The sequence below is a fragment of the Rissa tridactyla genome, chromosome Z (genome assembly GCF_028500815.1).
Source record: "Rissa tridactyla isolate bRisTri1 chromosome Z, bRisTri1.patW.cur.20221130, whole genome shotgun sequence".
NCBI classification, from domain to species: domain Eukaryota; kingdom Metazoa; phylum Chordata; class Aves; order Charadriiformes; family Laridae; genus Rissa; species Rissa tridactyla.
This window is the reverse complement of record NC_071497.1, coordinates 71,668,975-71,689,861: the sequence shown is the minus strand read 5'-3', so window position 1 is coordinate 71,689,861 and position 20,887 is coordinate 71,668,975. Positions and strand designations below refer to the sequence as shown.

The window sequence follows — 20,887 nt, the reverse complement described above, 5'->3', positions numbered from 1 at the left end:
ATACATTGCAAGAACTAATTAATCCTGTGTATCATGCTGCTTTAACCATGAACAAACTAGCCCTGGAGTTTTCAAGAACCCCATGAGTTCTTGAGGACAATGCTCATTACTCCTTTACATTGTGCATTCCAACAAAAATTAGGACTCCCTGAACACCTACCAAACAGGAAGCAAAAGGATTCCTGCTGTAACCAGTACACCAGCAATTGATAAGGCAACCAAAGCTTTCAGAGGAAAGGTTTCAGCGTATAAGCATCCATGAGTCATTTGCGACTAATCTGGTGAGGTTCTGGATACTAACTCAGTGTTATGATGTTTCACAATTTATCAGTCTGCTAAAAGGAAAACTAAAGCACAGAGATAAAGATCTCATTGAGTTCAAGTGTCAGGCTGTTAATGTGAGAGGCAAAAAAAAAAAAAGAGAAGGTTCAATCACTGGAAACATCTCTTACGTTTAGAAAAACTGATGTTTTGAAACAGCTAATTCATATATTTTTGCAATTCTAGAGTCTGTTTATGTGGGAGTTTAACTAAACAGAAAAAAGAGGAATAAAAAATACTGAAAGAAGGGATTTATAAAGTGACAAGGGGAACTGATGGCACGAGGCCGAAGCAAAGAGTTCGAGAGCAACAGGAGGGGCAAGAAACTGGAGCAAATTACTAACTGGCAGATAGGAAAGATTCATTCTAAAACACTTTGTTACTGATTTATACATCGGTTCTTCTGCTGAATTTTGCTGCTGGTAGGTTGGCTTTACTCCACTTCTGTCTCCAAGGTCACTTGGCTTAAAAGGCACATGGATGCCTCTAGACAGGGAGTTTTCCCAGCCAGGATTGAGCAACGTAACACAGAGGCTGGACCTCAGCTCTCAGTTCTGCACAGCACTGCTCCTTTCAGTACTGTCATTTGCACATTGGAAAATAAGCTAAGGATACTCAGTTTTCTGCTGTAGTGAGAATAAGAATGGAAGAAATAGGGTATGTAACAATTCCCAGTTTATATTCAGCTCCTAAAATACCCTGTGGTAACATCATTTTTAGGATTTTCAGGTGGTTTACGTTCTGATCCTCAATTTTTGGCTGTGCCAGCTAATATTTCAGTTATGACACACAAAATTGCAGGCCACTTTGGCAAATATTGACTCTAAAACCTTAACTGGTTTTAGCATCCACTTGCATGGTAAATATGAGTTTCTGCTTGACATGCATCTCACGTTTGCATTTTCTGCTACTAAAAGTATCTTAAGTGCTTTTATTACTAGCAATTTACCTTACAATTGTCAAACCCAGTGATTTCTGTTCTAAATCTGTGAGGCACATGGAATGTTGGAAACCCTCACTTGTAGAACAGTCCCAGGAAATGGGATTCCAAAGTCTCCAGTCATTTTGGGGCACGTGTTTAATTGGCTCTGGAAGGCAGGGGGGCTCAAGAGAGCTGGTTGGTGTTCAAACACCACTTTCTCCAAGCTCAGGATTGGTGCATCCATAAAAACAAGAAATCAGGCAAGGGACGCAGGAGACCTGCATGGTTGAGCAGGGAGCTTCTGAAAAAGCTCAAGTGGAAGAAGGAAGTTTACAGTAAGCGGAAGAAGGGACTGACCATTTGGGAAGATTACAAGAATGCCGCCAGAGTGTTCAGGAATGAAATGCGGAAAGCCAAGGCCTCCTTGGAATTAAACCTGGCAAGGGATGTCAAGCTCAACAGGAAGGGCTTCTTCAAGTATATTGGAGGCAAAAAGAAAACTAGAGAAGTTGTGGGCCCGCTATTGAGTAACACAGGAGCCATGGTGACGGAGGATGCAGAGAAGGTGCAGTTACTGAATGCCTTCTTTGCTTCAGTCTTTACTGCTCAGCCCAGCCCTCAGGAGTCCCAGACTTTGGAGAAAGTAACAGGGAAAGTGGAAGACTTCCCCTTGGATGAGGAGGATCAAGTGAGAGATCAATTAGGTCAATTAGACATCCACAAGTCCATGGGCCCTGACGGGATGCACCCGAGAGTGCTGAGGGAGCTGGCGGAAGTCATTGCTGGGCCTCTCTACATCATCTTTGAAAGGTCCTGGAGAACAGGCGAGGTGCCTGAGGACTGGAGGAAAGCCAATGTCACTCTTCAAAAAGGGCAAGAAGGAGGACCCGGGGAACTACAGGCTGGTCAGCTTCACCTCCATCCCTGGAAAGATGATGGAACAGCTCATTCTGGGAGTCATCTCGGAGCATGTGGAGGAAACGAAAGCTATCAGAAGTACTCAACATGGGTTCACTAAGGGGAGATCACGTCTGACTAATCTGATAGCCTTCTATGATGGCATGACTGGATGGATAGATGAGGGGAGGGCAGTGGATGTTGTCTACCTTGACTTCAGCAAGGCTTTTCACACTGTCTCCCACAGCATCCTCATAGGGAAGCCTAGGAAGTGTGGGTTAGATGAATGGACAGTAAGGTGGATAGATAACCAGTTGAAAGACAGAGCTCAGAGGTTCGTGATTAGGGGCACAGAGTCTAGTTGGAGGTCAGTGACGAGTGGTGTTCCCCAGGGGTCAGTACTGGGTCCAGTCCTCTTCAATACATTCATCAATGACCTGGATGAGGGGATAGAGTGCACCCTCAGCAAGTTTGCTGATGACACAAAGCTGGGGGGGGTGGCTGACACACCGGAAGGCCGTGCCACCATACAGAGAGACCTGGACAGGCTGCAGAGTTGGGCAGAGAGGAACCTTATGAAATTCAACAAGGGCAAGTGTAGGGTGCTGCACTTGGGGAGGAATAACCCCATGCACCAGTACAGGTTGGGGGCTGACCTGCTGGAGAGCAGCTCTGTGGAAAGAGACCTGGGAGTCCTGGTGGACAACAGGATGGCCATGAGCCAGCAATGTGCCCTCGTGGCCAAGAAGGCCAATGGCATCCTGGGGTGCATCCAGAAGAGTGTGGCCAGCAGGTCGAGGGAGGTCATCCTCGCCCTCTACTCTGCCCTGGTGAGGCCGCATCTGGAGTACTGTGTCCATTTCTGGGCTCCCCAGTTCAAGAGGGACAGGGAACTGCTGGAGAGGGGACAGCAAAGGGCTACGAAGATGATTAGGGGATTGTAACACCTCTTTTATGAAGAAAGGCTGAAGGATTTGGCTCTCTTCAGTCTGGAAAAAAGATGACTGAGGGGGGACCTTATCAATGCTTATAAATACTTAAAGGGTGGGTGTCAGGAGGATGGGGCCAGGCTCTTCTCAGTGGTGCCCGGTAATGGGACAAGGGGTAATGGGCACAAACTTGAGCATAGGAGGTTCCACCTAAACATGAGGAGGAACTTCTTTACTTTGAGGGTGGCAGAGCACTGAAACAGGCTGCTGAGAGAGGTGGTGGAGTCTCCTTCTCTGGAGACATTCAAAACCCGCCTGGATGCGTTCCTGTGGAACCTACTCTAGGTGACCCTGCTGTAGCAGGGGGGTTGGACTAGATGATCTCCAGAGGTTCCTTCCAACCCCAACCATTCTGTGATTCTGTGAATTGTAGTGGTAAACCAAGGTGCCTGTAGCAAGCTTGACGCATGAGTACCAGGTATTAATACAAACTATTAGTAGATCAGGGATGATTATTCCCAAAGAAAGCCTGGTCTAAATCAAATGTGAGTACTCAAGTCTAGTTTTATTATACAACTTTGGCAAAAAGGAGCCAAACACAAGCTGAGCTGGACTGATGTTGAAACCAGTAGTTTTAATTGGAAATTTTCTAACAAACCAGGATTTCATCTGAACGTGCTGATTAAGTAATCTTTCATCCCAAGTATCACAAGTAGAATTGCCACAGAATCATGTCTGTCCTTGCCTGATGTCCCCCTAGGTGGAGGTGGCTTTCTATCTTTGAGGTCTCAGTTTTTGAATTGTAGTTCAGGTAGTCCAACAGTCCAACCCAATTAACTGCTGCCAGAAATACTAGGAACATGGGCTAAGGGACTGGGCATAAATTCTTATACAAAACCTTCAGAAGCCCTTTGACATCACAGCATGGGAATTCAGTGACAAAAAAGTGAAGAAAATAGTATATAAAAATAAAAACATGGAGCAGGATGGGCAAGATCAGTAAAGTAGTTTATAATGAAATGTGTTACGTAACATTCCAGTCTCACTTTAAGACTCTTTCCTTATATTTAGTACAGAGAAGAGAGAGAGGTGGTCACCGGGGCTCCCTCTTCACACTACTAGGGCAATATTTAATTAACAGATGTTTATGTAGAAACCCACCCAATTTCTCTTCATCAATACAAAAGGAGGGTGATTAGCTGAGATGCAGATCCCTGTGGAACTGCTGCTGCCTATGGATATGTAAAATGAATCCCACCCTAAATGGTTACCATGATGCAAGCAGAAGACACAGAAGACATTAGGGAGGTCACAAGGATGATCTTTAAGGATGCTTTCCATAGAGTGCAAGAGCTCTCAATTGCGAGAGACCGGCATGGCTGAATTGACACCTGATGGTCAAACAAAAGGGCAAGAAGGAAATGCCCAGGCAGTGGAAGCAGGGACAGGTGTCCTGGGAAGAGTATAGGGACACTGTCCGGTTGTGTCAGGATGGGGTCAAGAAGGCCAAGGCACAGCTGGAGCTGAACTTGCAAGGGATGCAAAGACTAATAAGAAGGGCTTAGAATCATATAATAGAATAGGTTTCTGTAGGCATGTGAGACAGAAAAGGAAGGTCAAACAAAGCATACCCCACACTGATGAACGTAACTGGCAAAGTGGTAACAACAGAGGAGGAGCAGGCTGAGGTACTCAACAACTTTTTTGCCTCAGTCTTCGCTGGCAATCTCTCTTCCTACACCTCTCAAGTGAGTGTAACAAACCCATGCAGGGCTACAGTCTTGTGGAAGAGTGAGGGGAAGGCTGCCTGGTGGAAAAGGACCTGGGGGTGTTGGTGGACAGCTGGCTGAATATGAGCCAGCAGTGTGCCCCGGTGGCCAAGAAGGCCAACAGCATCCTGGCCTTTATAAGAAATAGTGTGATGAGTAGGACTAGGGAAGTGATCGTCCCCCTGCACTCGGCACTGGTGAGACTGCACCTTGAGTACTGTGTTCAATTTTGGGCCCCTCACCACAAGAAAGAAATTGAGGTGCTGGAACGGGTCCAGAGAAGGGAAATAAGGCTGGTAAGGGGTCTGGAGAACGTGTCTTATGAGGAGTGACTGAGGGAGCTGGGGTTGTTTAGTCTGGAGAAGAGGAGGCTGAGGGGAGACCTTATCGCTCTCTACAACTACCTGAAAGGAGGTTGTGGCGAGGTCAGTGTCAGTCTCTTCTCCCAAGTAACAAGCAATAGGACAAGAGAAAATGGCCTTAAGTTGCTCAAGTTGAGGCGGTTTAGGATGGATGTTAGAAAAAACTTCTTCACTGAAAGGATTATCAAACATTGGAAAAGGCTGCCCAGGGAAAAGGTTGAGTCACAATCCCTGGATGTGTTTAAGAAATGGGTAGATGTGGTGCTTGAGGACATGGTTTAGTGGTGGTTTTGGCTGTGTTAGGTTGATGTTTGGACTCAATGATCTCAAAGGTCCCTTTCAACATAGACGATTCTGTGATTCTATATGTGGATGGACCACAAGGCAGGGACTGGGGGAGAAAAGTCCCTCCCACTGTAAGAGATCAGGCTGGAGAACACCTGATGAACGTGAACATACAGAAGTCTATGGGAGCTGACAAGATGCACCTTAGAGTCCTAAGGGAATTGGCTGATGTAGTTGCCAAAGCCACTCCCCATGAGATTTGAAAAGTCATGTCAGTCAGGTGAAGTCCCCAGTGACTGGAAAAAGCAAAAGATAGCACCCATTTTTAAAAAGGGTAGAAAGGACACCCTGGTAACTACCAACCTGCCAGCCTCCCCTTTGTGCCTGGGAAGTCATGGAACAGATCCTCCTAGAAGCTGTGTAAAAGCACATGGAGGACAGGGAGGTGATTCAACACAGCCAGCATGGATTCACCAGGGGCAAGTCTTGCCTGACCACCCTCGTGGCCTTCTCTGATGGAGTGACTACATCTGTGGACAAGGGAAGAGCTATGGATGTCATCTATCTGGACTCCTGGAAGGCCTTTTACATGGTTCCCCACAAAATCCTTCTCTCTAAATTGCCGAGATATGGATTTGATGCTTGGACTGCTTGGTGGATAAGGAATTGGCTGGATGGTTGCATGCAGAGAGTAGTGGTAAATGGATGGAGATGGAGATGGAGATTGCTGACAAGTGGTGTCTCTCAGGGGTCTATATTTGGATCAGTACTTTTTAATATCTTCATCTATGACATAGACAGTGGTATCAAGTGCACCCTCAGCAAGTTTGCAGACAATACCAAGCTGAGTGGTGCAATGGACACGTCTGAGGGACAGGATACCATTCAGAGGGACCTGGACAAATATTCTGGGCTGGATCAAAAGAATTGTGGCCAGCAGGTCGAGAGAGGTGATTCTGCCCCTCTACTTTGCTCTGGTAAGACCCCACCTGGAGTACCAGCTCTGGAGACCTCAGTACAAGAAAGACATGGACCTGTGGGAGTGGGTCCAGAGGAGGGCCACAAAAATGATCAGAGGGCTGGAGCACCTCTGCTATGAGGACAGGCTGAGAGAGTTGGGGTTATTCAGCGTGGAGAAGAGAAGGCTCCGGGGAGACCTTATTGCGGCCTTTCAGTGCCTGAAGGGGGCCTACAAGAAAGATGGGGACAGATATTTTAGTAGGGTCTGTTGTGATAGGACAAGGGGTAATTGCTTTAAACAAAAAGACAGAAGATTTAGACTAGCTATAAGGAAGAAATTTTTTACAATGAGGGTGGTGAAGCACTGGCACAGGTTGCCCAGAGAGGTGGTAGATGCCCCATCTCTGGAAACATTCAAGGTCAGGTTGGACGGGGCTCTGAGCAACCTGACATAGTTGAAGATGTCCCTGCTCATTGTAGAGGGCTTGGACTAGATGATCTTTAAAGGTCCCTTCCAACACAAACTATTCTATGGTTCTATGATTCTTTGATTAAAGGATCAGAAACCAAGAAGACATACTAGAGGACCAGTCAGCTTGGCTAAAAATGTTTCTGGTAAACAGAAATAAACTTGAAAAATGTCAAGTTTCCATATTTCTTCCATGCCAATATGGGAAAATGCATGACCTTTCAAGTGGCTAGGGGCCTCTAGAGATCCTGTGATGCTCATATGAAGCCCTTCTGCACACAGTTTAATATATAGGTCTGAATCTGACCTCCCAAAGCCCAGGTAAGTTCCCCCTCCTTTTAAGTGGTCTATATAAACATTTATTTTCACTATTTAAGAAAGTATTGCAAATCCATTTATAGATCTCTCAAACATATGTAAGCATACATCTATCTACAAACACACATAAATAAAATTTATACAGATAGAGATAAAAATAGAGGCTCCCCTTATGACACGGCAGAGAACACGAGAAATACACAAGTTAAAACTCCTGCCCACTAAGAAGGGATTTTATCCTGTGTCATCTTTAGCCAACACCAAACTAAGTTATTGGCTGTTTCAGGTGGATTTCTGGGATTTCATGACAACAATGCTGAAAACAAACATACCTCCAAAAAAAACCTTCCCGATGAAATTTCATTTAAATTAACATTTCCATAAGTAGCTTTGGTCTGTGTTTGAGCCAATAAGAAGCACCACTCCACCAAAATAAACTTAAGAGTTGTACGAAAGAACAGACTGATCTTTATACAGGTATCTACATGAGAATGAAATTCAACAGGTTTCCAGCAGCCAGAAATTCAATATAGTTGAATTCAAACTAGAACTAATGGACTATTTAAGCAGTCAAGTCACTTAACCATTAGGACAATTTAGCAAGGCCTGCAGTAAACTTCCATCATAGGAAATCTTAAGACTAATATTTTTTCAAAAGATTCATTGATTCATTCTAATTGTATTAGAACTCCTGGGTTTCAACAGGCATTAGTTTTGGTCAGTCTTACGACCTTTTCCATGCAGAATTGCAAAAAATAGGCCATCCTTTTCTGCATTTAAACTATAAAAGTACATAATCTTACATCTCACAGTATTCATCTGCATTAATGGTGCAGAATTATATGGGAAAAAGGTTTTCCATTCTCAGAAAATTTTCTGTGGATGTGTTATTTCTGAGACTATCTTTATGACCAAGTGCATCTTGTCAGCCATGACACTCCAATATGCAAGTTAATTACCAAATCAAAAAATAATTTAGATTGATTCCCAGTACATGCATATATATGACATCTCTGAGTGCACCCCTTTTTTTTTTAGAGTTGTCTCATACTGTAACTACATGGCATTCTGCCTTCTTAATCTATAACTAGGACAGGGAAAGGAGTGATTTACCCGATCTGGTAATCTCAAATCTATGTCAAATCTATGCATTTTTAAGTTCAATAAACCTATGATTTCTGTACTAAAAACAGAAAAGCATGTTGCATTACATAAAGTATGTAACCAGAATCATCCTGTAGTATCAGAAGAGGAACTTTTTAATGCATAATTCTACTGTGTTTTTTTTTCTAAAAAAAAAGTAATGCCAGTGCCTTGATAAGGAACGTAGCCCTTGGTAGCTCAGTTCTGAAATGAGGAGACAGAAATTGAATGAAAGAAAGAAATTGGAAGGCTCAATTACCTTTTCATATGAGGCTTCAATGGCTTTCTTGAAGGAGGAAGATGATGTGACTTTGACCCGTGTCTTTCTTGAGAATAAAAGTGGGATACCAGAAGATCTTTGACCAGCATGAGTGGATGAACTACTTTCATGAGCACTATCAATCAGGGGAGTTAAATCATTGTAGAAGTCTGATGTTACATCATCCTCTTCATCTATTACCTGGAGATTCAGTAAAGCAAAATGCATTTGTCCAAATAATAATCTGAAACAGAAACCTACTAAGCAATGAATTCTTGATTATTTTTTTTTATGGAGGAAACAGGCCTGCTTATTTGAGACATGGCAGTAAGCTAAAAAACTGTTCTTAACACAAAAGATGAGGCTGAGAAAGGTTAATAGGTGAGAGGAATACAAGATAAGATGTAGACTTACTAATAGGCATTTAAATAAGGCGGGGGGAGGGGGGGAAGCATGTAATGCTTTCTTCTAAAATTCCACACCCCCATGCCCTAAAGTTTAGGAATAATTTTCAATAAGTGTTTCAAAGCACTTTTCAAAGACTCTTAGACCTTCATGCTATGTCGATACTGTAACTAAGTCCTAGTCCCATGGTTTCTATATTGTGCAGGGCAAAAAGCTTGATGTTTTCTGTCCTTTCTTCTTAATTCCCAGCTAGAGGAATGATCAGGTTTCCAGAGAAGCAAACATGCCTGACCAAGTTGGTAAATCTCAGACAATTTCAGCACCCAAGACAATTTCAGTACCAGTTCAGAAATTACTCATTTCCCAAGACTCAGGAAAATCCCTGTGGGTGTTCAAAGGATTCAATTTTTCCCCTCCTCTAAACTTGTTTAATTAATAGGGCTAGTAAGGACCTTGGGAGGTGAGGTTGTCCACTCGCCTATCCATTCCCATTCTCCAAGAATTCATATGCTTTTGCATGAAAACACACTGGAGTTCCAAGAAAGCCTGATCCAGTGACCCTTCTATACCAAAGGCTGCTCTGAATGTTAAAAGCTACAGATGTACTCTCAAAGTGAGATTCACAAATCCTTAACGGTTCTGCAAATGGACATCAGTAACTTAATAAACCACACAGCTTTAAAGAGATCACCATGGGTTAACCAAGTCTTGTTTTTCCCATTGAATATTTTTGCATACAATAGTTTTTCACCATTATTGACAAAACCTACATATCATGTCCAATCCAATTGCAGTTTCCATGGGGCATATTAGGGTGCCCTTTACTCCTGTTAAAGTTACACTAAAAACTCACAGCACTCGTGGCAGAAATCAGCATTTCAGATTTCATCCATTAGTTGAGCTTTTTTTCACATCCTGCATTCCTTCCTTCGCAATACAGCATCTGTTGGCTTCAGGCAGGGCCTGCCAATATGTGCACAGCCAGATGTTCTGCCCTAACCATGGTATTCAAAGTCTTTTCTAAATATCAGTGCCTAAAAGTCTGAAATATCAGGTCTAAAAAAATTGATTCCCATATTTTTTATGAGATACAGGCCAGGTTGATTTTGTCCTTGGCCTGTCCTGCAAGACGCCTCCCCAGACTGTGTCCTTCTTGTCCTCCTGCCTCCCAGACTTGGTGTCCACCTCTTCTCCTGGCTGCTCTTAAAAGGGCTGGGCAGGGAACAGGCAGGACAAAGACGCTGAAATTGGTCAGGGAGGAACTGTGTCCCCAGGCTGCAGACGACTAGAAGGAACCTAGAGTTATGACAGCCATTGGTACTACGAGCATACAGCAGCGATGCTGAAATGAACTTTGGACTTGAACAAGCCTCTGGACAGACTATGTCAGGGTTAGGAGCAAGGCTTTTGGTACCAAGTCAGAACAAAGACATGGCCACAGCCGTGAGGCAGCAGGAGAGAAGCCCAAATCAATCATCTTGACTCTGATATATAATGCAGTGAGTAAACACAGATCTGAAAGGCGTGAGTAGAGTCATCCAACTGCTCAATTTATCCCATTTCCACACATCACCTGAAGCATATTCAGGCCTGACCAGGTTGAGAAATCTTGTCCTAAAACACACATTACCGTCTAAGACTTGAACGCATAACTTGGATTGTGATTATGGCAACAGTTTTTCAGCCAGGAGTTGCTGGTTGAGAATACCTGAAAGCTGACAGCCTCCAGGTTCGCAGGAAGACGATATGATTTCCTTGTCTCATTGCGCTTCACTGTTTTGCATTGTCCTCCATTGAATGAGTTGCCAAGAACTTCCCCTCGGCTATCTCCCGCCAGAATGTGAAATCTAACAAAAAATTATTTCCAGAGATTAAACAATCCCAGAAAGACATATCGACTTGAAATAATTAGTGCTATATAGCTGCACTGAAGACTTTGTAGGTTTGAATGAAACGGTATGAGCATTTGGGTTATGTTACTGCTTTGAAAGAAGCTTCTTAACGAGAACTTCTCATTCACACTGAATTCACCTAATAGTGCTGTAGTAGAAAGCCTGTTTCCTACTTTCCAGCAGCGCCTAACCCTCTACATAATCCAAATGTCAGCATGACACAGTCACTCTAAAGCAGTGAAACACCTAAAAATGGCCTAGGAAAATGCACAAGCAGTTCTCCATTTCTACCACAAGTGATGTTACCAGAGCACACTGAGTTCAAAATTCAATTAGGAAATGCAAGACTACCTGGGACAGGCAGCCCGTGTTTAGGCTTTACACCGCTTAAATTAGTAGCCTGGAAGAGGTGACGGTTGGTATTGTGTGACAATTTTTGTCACAGACAATCAAATATTTGTAGAGGAACACCCTCAAAATTCCTGAAGCACTTGACATAACTGAGCTAGAAGTTGCCAGTACGCGATGCTGTGGTTGCTGTGGGGCAGGAAGGGTCACTCAGACAGCAGTGCTCCCTGACAGCTCTTTATCCAGCACACCAGCAGTGCAGAGCCGGACTGGCAGATGCAGTGGGCAAGTCCTAGCCCATGGTTTGGTTGCATTTTTATCATTTCTTCTTAATTTTAATCTGAGAGATTTTGTGCTTTAATGGGATAATATGTAAGTATCTTTATGTCAACTAGTGAGATAACAATCTCAAGGTTACGGAAAATAAGCAAAGCTGGCTTACCCATTGCCTATTAACTGCACACCTGGGATGCTCTCATACTTCCTGTTACACACGGTCTTTCTCCTCCCACAATTTCTTTCATCGGAGTTATCCCCACAGTCATTTTCTCCATTACATTCCAATTTTTTTGCAATACAGCGACCTGCGCCAGAGAAAGAGCAGCAGCAAGAAACTTTATGCAAAGATTCATCATGTCTGAATGCAGAAAAAAAGGCAGTCTGTCTTTTTTCCTAGTAAAGGTGTGAACTTGCTGTAGAAATTAACAACAAGGCAGTATGTATAATGCCTAGATTATTCCAATAAGAATTTAAATTCTGACAGTTTTGCCTTGCTTTGGAGCTGCAAAAGCTTAATTTGAGGTTTAGTAAAATGATCTGTGGATAAAGTTATTTTGAGGCTGACCAGGTGTATTTATATTGAAGCAAACAAGAAACGCCCACAAATTTAAAAAAAATAGTGCAAGTTTTTGTTCGGATAAACTCTAGGGATGTGTTTGCACATGAAAAATTTGTGCAAAGCAATATTATTGGAACAGTGCTACTGTCTAGCTGTCACGGTCATGCTGACATCTCAGGCTAGAGATTGCACTTGAATTACTTTCAGTTACAGAAGAAACTGCCAACATAAGCTGCTACTAATACATATGAAATCCTTAAGTAGACTTTTCTCCTTGCTCCTTTTCCCTGGAATAGACGAGATTTGTATCATCTGGACAAATTTTTTGTCTCTGTGTCTAGTCTTTTGACTATCTAATAATGCAGCAGTTACACAATGAAGACTGTCATTACCACTTTCACACTGAAATTTATTCTTGCAATCAACTTCCACTATGTTGCAGAGCTTAGTTGGGAAGCATGGGCGGGAATCCACCAGTGCCTCGGTACAGGCCTGGCCCCCAAACTGGGATGGTCGCAGGAGTGTCCGGACACGAAACTGAAAGGCAGAAGAAATAAAACCAGGGTTGTTTGTGTGAGCAGTTTTTGTAGCTAGGTGTCCCCCCAGGCAGAGCCACGTGCCTCAGTGCTGCTGAAGCTTTATCAAAACCAGACCCCTGAAGGAAATAATCAGTTATTTTTTTCCTTACATCCTACTTTGCTTTTGAGCTCAAGATAACCCTTCCTTGTACTCCATTTGGGATCCAGAACGCTCATTATATTATTTGTGTGAGCTTCTGCTTCTTCGTCCCTCCCTTTCACTGGGAGCTTGTTTACGCTAGTCTTCACACTCACCTTGGAAGTCACGTCCTGCATTCTGATGGTTGTTTGTATTTATAAAGGTCACAAGCAGTAATCTTTATAGCTTGGAGGGGAAAATGGATCTCAGTCCACAAAAGCACCTTTTTGCTTGAAGCAACAAATGCGTTGCATCAATATTTAAAGTTAATAAAAATGAACAATGCTTCTATATGTGGATGTGTAGGTAAGAAACTCAGCCATTTAAGAGGATATTGATTACAAAAAAAATCACTTCATTTGAGAGCAATGCCTCCTTTCAGCTCTTGCAGCTTGTTTGCTGTTTCCCACTCTCTCTGCTCTGCGCTTACACTCTCCATCCCAGTTTCAGGATGGGAACACCACAGGGTGGTTCACATCTCGCGCCTAGAACAGTTTCTTCATGCCTTCCTCATCCTGCATGGGCATCAGAAAGCTATAAATGCATGTAAAGATATACTTACAATATCTGACAGGTTTTTCAAGATTGTGTTTCAGGCACGGATTTCTGAAACTGAGCAGGATATTCAGAGAGTTGTAGGCAGTGCCTGTACAGAAACTCAGAGCTGCTGTCGTGGTCAGCCTCAAAGCTCAGACCCACCAGCTACATAGCTACCCCAAACAATCTGCACTTCACTCCCCTTCGCTCCCTACAACCTTACATTTGCCAGGGCTTGGTTTCTTTAGAAACCTGACTTTTCACCTCTTCCCTCTCTGCCATCTCACCTCTAAGTCTACCATCAGTCAACAGACACAACAAGAGGAAAAAACCACCATCGTGGGGCTTTGTTCCACAGATATTAAGCGCATCCACCTGTTTTTTGTGTAGGCTATAAAGGCTGGGGGAATGGCGCTCTGGATTTCTTAACAGCAATCTCAAACCAATCCTGACTATCAGTTTAAGACGTAGCCTGAGCATTTCTAGCCAGTGCTGGTTAGGATTTGCAACAGGTGATTCGTAACAGGTGATTTGATCCTATTTTTCTTTTCTTTAGAACATATAGAATGCTATGGATAAGCTAAAGATTCCATGACTTTCTCCTGCTTGAACAGATATGCAAATTCTACAGCTTAATTTATCCTTTATATGGAAAACTCATCTTTAATTGTGACAATGGAACTTTTGAAGCAAGTTCTCATAAATGGATTTACCCTACTAAATCACCCCTTTCCATTTTGATCTGCTTATTTTAACTTGTTCTTTCCATCTTCTACTCTTATAATTCATAACCAATTTCCCTTGTTAACTTAAACTGTCATTTTGCAGATCAGTTTCCATATAGTTGAATGTCTGAAACAGAGAGATCTCTTAAGCATAATTTATTGCATTTAACCTATATAATACATTTTCCACCTACTTGTTTTTTAATGCATGGGTCACATTCTGACCAAGGGCCAAAGTCTCCAAGCTGACAGTTGATAGGACATGTTTGCTGGTTACATGCGCGAGATTCCTTCTTTGTGCACAGCTGGTCACAGAAGTTTTGGCTATAATATTCATCCATTCTTATTTGCCTAAAAAAATTTAACAAGTTATGCTAGGAAGGAATCATAGACAGATCGTAGATGTTCTCTAACTGTGGGTGAAGGCTGATGAAGAAAATTATTTGAGTCCAGTGAAAAAAACTTGAGAGATACTAGGTAGTTGCAGCATGTTGATTAAAAGAAAAATACAAACATGCCTTAAGTTTGCAGATCAATTATTTTTGATTCATGTCACTTCGAATGTCCCAGAGAATAGCTACCGAAAGAGCCAGGAGGAAAAGAGTGGATTTTTTGCAAGTTTAGAATATGCAACTGAATTGCACCTAATTTGGTGCTGCTAAATCTTTATTTGACTTTAACTGTTGTCATAAAATTAATCCTAGAGGGAGGAACTTTCCATAGGCTTGCGGCGCTGCAGCTGACCCCTCCTGTGTCATTGCTCTGCACTGGGCAGAGCTCCCGGAGCACCGAGTGCCAGCCCCATGTGCACGCTACTGGCACGGCCATCATAGGACCTTGCTGTTCTCACTGCATGTGTTAGCAGATACAGGTTTGTTTGGAGGCTCTACATACATAATTTTTTAATTTTTCAGTCCTGCAATTAAAATACAATCTGTTCATCCAGTAAATACTTGGGTACGACAATTTTTCTCAGTGTACTATGGAAGCTGGAGCTTCAGATGCAGGTCCCCATCCCTAGAAGTGTTATTTTCTCAAGGAATAAACAGAAAGATAGAAGCAGTGAGGTAGTTTGGCCCTACCTGTGCCTGGTCTGTGTGCCGTAATTGCAGGTTTGTGAACAGGCAGACCACGGCCCCCATGGGTAATGTTCACAGTAGCACCCCTGGCTGCTCCCAATGGCCAGGCTCAGCAGGATCATCAGCATTAGCATCCTCTTGTCCGTAGTGAAGGTGCCCATCTACAGCACATGGACGGGTAACAAAAGCTCAAGAAAAGCTCACTTGCAGTTGTGCCTGTATCCTTAGAGAGATATCTCTTCTAATTTGCAGAGTCTATAAATCTGTTTCACAATACAGAGTTCCTAAGCAGTGTACCTAGAAAAGGGCAATAATGCATGATACATATTTATCAGTAATTTAGTTAATACTGTAAGGACCAGCAGTCACAATGGCTTTCCTGCCTACTTATTTATCAGGAGTACTAATCATGACTGTGCATTATTTCTGCTTAAGAAGTTGCTTATTAATCATTTTGAACATGACAAGTAAAGATCTGATATTGCTCTTTGTTGCTTAAAAGTATTGTCAAAAATATTTTCTAGGAATAAGAATAAAAGCATGAGACAGCTCTTCGGGTAAAATACACAAAACAACAAACAGAACCTTAAAAGTAAGCAGCCCCATCTATTACCCTGTGATCAGTTCATTTTCACATGCCTATAAAACCCCTCTGCGTAAGTGCTTTGCTACAGTGGATGCTTCCTTCAGCTTTTTGTTGTTCTTAGTTTTGACTAGCCTGTCTAAACCGCAAACCATCACAATTCAAAACTCATCCAAATTTTCTACCAACAGCAGAAGACAAAACAGCTAGCCTATTTCTTAGTCCAGTGGTCAATCAAACTGTATTTGATGGGGCAGAAGATTGTAGGTAGTCTTTAGGAAGTAATAATGCTTGGTAAATCTGAAAAATGTTTTCCAGACAAACTCTTTATACATTAAAAAATGCAAAAGATTTTTCCCCCTTATCATGAGATTGAATCAACACTAAATTTGATACACTGTTATAGTAGAACATTGTCATTTTAGAACATTTTTTGTTTTGCCTCCAAAAAACCAAAACCCAATAGGAAGTTTTAAAAGCAAAGAATTTATTTTAAAACAATATGCCAAAAGATTTCATTTTGAAAAGTTTGAAATGAAATGTGTAATTTTTTTCTATTTTAGATTTTTAGCCACATATGCTATTATGATTTTTATACCTTGCTGAGAAAAATGAAATTGCATTAAGTCAAAACATTGCTTCCTCCTTTAGTAAAGAAAGGCAGTAAATCTTCACACAGCTGTCGCAGTGAGAATTCAGAGCATTTTTTACACAATAATTCATCAATGAACAAGCCTTTCAGAGAGATTTAAGTATAATCAAATGCAAAATACAGTAAAACTCAAGAGAGGTTGGCAGTCTTGCCAATGAACCGAGAGGAGAACAGGTATAACACGCATTTCCTTACCTGAGTTCCTGGCTCCTTGCACCAACGGTGCCGTCTTAGAAGAGAGACGAAGACCTATGGAACAATTACTTTGTTCATTCCTTCACTGTACTGTACATAGAAAAACACTGTTTATTCTCGTTTGTGAGCAAAACTCCAACCAATCAATACATCAGAAACATCAATAGCCATATAAATGTAAGTACATGGGAGATTAATTCAACATTTTAAAGAAAAGAAAACAAAACAAAAAACCACAAAGACTTCCCCATATGTTTTGTAACCTCTGTGCATTGAAGCCAACAAAAAAGCTTTGTTATTAACTTACTGCAAGACTGTTAGCTGCAAAGTCAGTCAACTTTGCAGACTACTGTGACCTTGGCGTGATTTTCTGCAGCCTCTTTAGTGAAAGGTTGGACGTTTTGTTTGATTTGGTTATCCGTTAATGAAGGCAGATCTGGTCTGGTGGCAGGAATGGTCAGAAAAAAACAGCCTCTCCACCAACACCCTCAGCGAGATGTGTTCTAGAGACCTGTGGAGGAACAGCTCTTCCTACAAATGTGACTGCCCAGCATGAGCTGAGAGGAATAAAAATAGCTTTGCATCAGGCCCAATGCATTGCAGGTGTCCTTGTGCGGCCCGATAGCGCTGTGCAACCCCTCTGCTCTCAGTTTGAAGGCAAGAGAATGAGAATCTGGTAAAATAGGACTTGCTCATACTTCATTATTGGTTTCAACTGGAAACAGGAGACAGAGACCAGGCCAGGGCAAAATATCTGCCTGCTGCTGCACCCTCTCTGCAAAAGTGGGGCTCCCAAAGAAAACAAAAATACTAATACATTTGAGGTTATTTACAGCACTTTGCCTGTTGACCTCTGTGGTGAGCTCTGGGCACACAGTGACCCTGGGGAAGCGCAGCCAGCAGACAGCCAGCAGGCCAACAGCCTCTGCCCTGAAACACGGGCACCACCCCGAGACGGAGGTGCCAGGGCAGGAATTTAAATGGAAAGAAAGAGAACACACCCGTGCACAACAGAAACAGCAACAGCAAGCACAACCCAAGTAGTTTGCCCTAAAAAAAAATAAAGTCTGGAACAGAACCCAAAATCTCCCAAATACCCGGTGTGCATCCTGCCCTGAGGGCAATGCTGCATTGAATCCCTCCTCACTCCAGCAGACTGGCAGAAACATGTCAAGATGACACAGTCCTCAAAACATATTTTCCAATTTGTTGGGACCCAACAGCATATATATCCTTGAAAAAGAAAAACAACTCAGAGCTTCCTGCATAGCTTCATTTTCCAGTTGCCTTTGCAGTTGTTTTTTTTAATTCTTATTTTGGCCAAGGAAGTGTTGTTACACAACTTGAGGACACAATTAGCAAACTGATGTTCTGCCAGATCCTTATTACATTGTGTAAACTTGTCATGAGAAATCAAAATAGCCATCACTCTGGCTCCATGGTTGCTGCTGGGTGGGATTTGTAAAGTTATGCGAAAAATACTGGCTTCTGCCTTTCAGAGAGCATTTCCTAACCCTCAGCACTTCCAGCTCACCGAGGGCAGCCCCTCCAGCCCCAGCGGGACCCCGGACAGGAGATTCCTGGCTTCTCCCAGGCTCATAGAAACAAAGGACAGCTGTGAGCTGCAAGTCAGTGTTTATAGTAGCATAATGCAGATGGCTACAAGCTTCTAGCTGAGATACTACTTTTACACTTTTTCTTAACAGGAAAACAAGGAGTTACTAAATAAGTTTATACATTTTAAAATTATTACAAGGCAAGGGTGCTTCACACGGTCTATAAGCAGCCTGTGCCGTTCATAATCAGAGAACAAGCTAGCAGACAAGCACCACAGTTAGCATTAAGAGAACTGTTAGGCGGAGACTGGTACTGGTATACTTCATACAGAAGTCAGGGCTTGAGGAGAGCATGAGTACGTCCACGTTCAATCCTTAGATTTATGTGAACTTAAGACAGTTGCCCGAAGCTGATGGGCTGCAGCAGCAAAGAGCACTGCTTGAGCTAACTCATATTTTGGCAAAGCTTCGTGCAACTGCTGATGTGCCCCAGGAGGCTGTCAGCTCAAGCAAGCAGGAGAGATGATCAGAGGAATGAAGGGTCTGGACCAGGACAACAAATCTGGGACTCACACAACCAAAGTGAATAGAGAAAGGAGGTTTTCCCAAGTGTGGCAGCTCACCTCATGACATTGCAGGACTGCTCTGCATATATATTCCTCAGTTCCTCACAGGCTTGTCTATAGGATATCCTCAGAGCCATCTCAGTCTCTTCTGCCCTGGCTGGAGAACTGCACTTGCATATGTGCATCCTTTCCTTATATCACGTTAAGGCATCAGAATAGCAGGCAATACCCTAGTGCTGACACTCAACCTCGTGTTCACTTTTTGTCCTCACAGTCCTCACAGCTACTCACAAGGTTTACTCACGACCTTTTAAAAGTATGACAGATCAAATTAGTCTGCTTAGAGAAACAAGCACTGAGAAATTTAGTCAGCAACATGGCGAGTGATGGCTCAAGCAAACAAAGGTGTCTTCTAGGACCGATTTTCACATGGAAAGTCATCAGCACCAAAAGATGCTCTTCCTCTGGACTGCTGTTCTGCTGGCTTTCACACCCATATAATGCTGTGCCTTACCAAGTGTCTGGTCTCAAGCTCTGGTGCAGTATTCCCCAAAGGCCAAAGCCCTATCACTGGAATCAAGTTGGGAGGAACCCAGAGAGGTCAGTGTATAGATGCATGCCATTTTACAACACTGAAGACTTTGGCAGTGTCTGTGCACATATCCATGGCCTGAATTTCATTATTTCTACAAGAAATCTTTCTCCAGCAAAACAAACATAACATCCCTTCATCTCTGCTGCAATGCATTTATGAAAGATCATGTTTTCTCAAAGGGACTGGAGAAATCCAATGAGTATTCTGCCTGAGATTGTAGTGTTTCTATCTGGCTTTCACAAGGTCACATCTCATTTATTTCATCCTATATCTAATTCCTCCTACCCAGAAAAACCATATTATCCTCCCAAGTCAACCTCTAACCCCCGTCTGAGATCGGCCTGTCTTCTGACCCCAAAGCTCTTCTCGAGGGAGAAACTATGACTGTAAAGGGGAAAGAGAAGAAGGAAGGGGGCAAAACATTTTATGGGAGGTAAGCAAAACAGCAGTCAAACAGCTCGTCAATTTAAGTGACATCCCCTGGTGTTTTCCAGATCCCCTATGTTCAGGGAGAGGAAAAACTATTCATCCCGTCCCATAAAATTCGCAACTGCCTCCAGTTCTTTGGATGATGAATAGCAAGAGTTTATTGAACTGCACCCCTCATGTCGCACAGATCTTGCAGACATGGCTTCAGCTCTCTGCTCTCTGACAAAGTCCAGAGTTTTAAAAGCATAAACTGATAGTATTCACTAGACAGTTTTTTCCCCTCAACATCTTCCTGAAAACAAAGTACAAGAGAAATCTTTCATCCCAACACGGCAGATTAAAATTTACTATCAGGCTGGACTGAGAGGAAAATACACTTTGCACTTAATTCAATAATTCAGTGAGGTATTTTTCCTCCCCTTTAAACTTTTATCACCCTATGTGCCCCCCCATGAGAAGGGATAGTGAAACAGAAAAACGAAGGCACCTTTCAGCACGAAAGGCCATCTGAGTGGCTTCATTACTGAGCTGTTTTGACATATCCCGTGGCAATAAGAAAAGTGAACCATAAAATATCTTATTTACCCTGCCTATCACTGGGCTGTCTGATGACAGGGGTGGCAGTGTCCCCCCAGGCATGGCAGGGGGGTGGCGGCAGCCTTGCCTGCAGCCAGGCGCCCGTCGCTCATGCTCTGCTTCTCCAGGAGAGCCGCGCTGCTGCCACCACGCCTCTGAAGGAGATGTGGGATCAGAAAGCTGAGAGAAAGGCTTTGAGAGGAGGAATTGCATCAGAGGATGCTGCGAAACAGCAGCACCCGGGGAGAAAAACAGCTTCTGCTCAAGAGTTGTGTTAGCGGAGTCAGCTTTTATGCTGCAGGATTTACAAGTGCCGAGTTGCAGCTGCCCTCTCAGGCTGCTTTGTCAAACGAACAGTCAGGCGTCCCCTCTCTTGTACAGAACTTGCTGCTCCTTGACTTTAATCAACAAGCTGAAAGTATTTGGTGCATTAGTAGCAGCCCAGGACTCAGGATTTCATTGTGGCGGGGGTCGGCACCAAGGTCACTCCAGGGCGTCCCATGGGGATGGCTGGGCTGCAGCCAAGGAGGGAAACCGCAGCTCAGCACCTTCCTTTGTTT

General features: G+C 43.1%; 1 protein-coding gene across 4 annotated transcripts in view; it reads right to left on the bottom strand.

Moving 5' to 3' along the window:
* Positions 1 to 17,167, bottom strand: part of C6 (complement C6) — a 31,769-nt gene extending 14,602 nt beyond the window's left edge. The window contains exons 1-8 of one of the 4 annotated variants that reach the window (XM_054186653.1): positions 16,913 to 17,167; positions 16,606 to 16,659; positions 15,179 to 15,336; positions 14,291 to 14,447; positions 12,510 to 12,654; positions 11,722 to 11,863; positions 10,748 to 10,886; positions 8,635 to 8,835 (exon numbers count right to left, since the gene is read on the bottom strand). In XM_054186653.1, the coding sequence (XP_054042628.1) occupies positions 8,635 to 8,835; positions 10,748 to 10,886; positions 11,722 to 11,863; positions 12,510 to 12,654; positions 14,291 to 14,447; positions 15,179 to 15,336 (942 nt within the window). In that variant the 5' untranslated portion in view covers positions 16,606 to 16,659; positions 16,913 to 17,167. The other 3 variants (XM_054186651.1, XM_054186652.1, XM_054186650.1) reach the window with 3 other exon arrangements.
* Between the last annotated feature and the right edge of the window lie 3,720 nt (positions 17,168 to 20,887).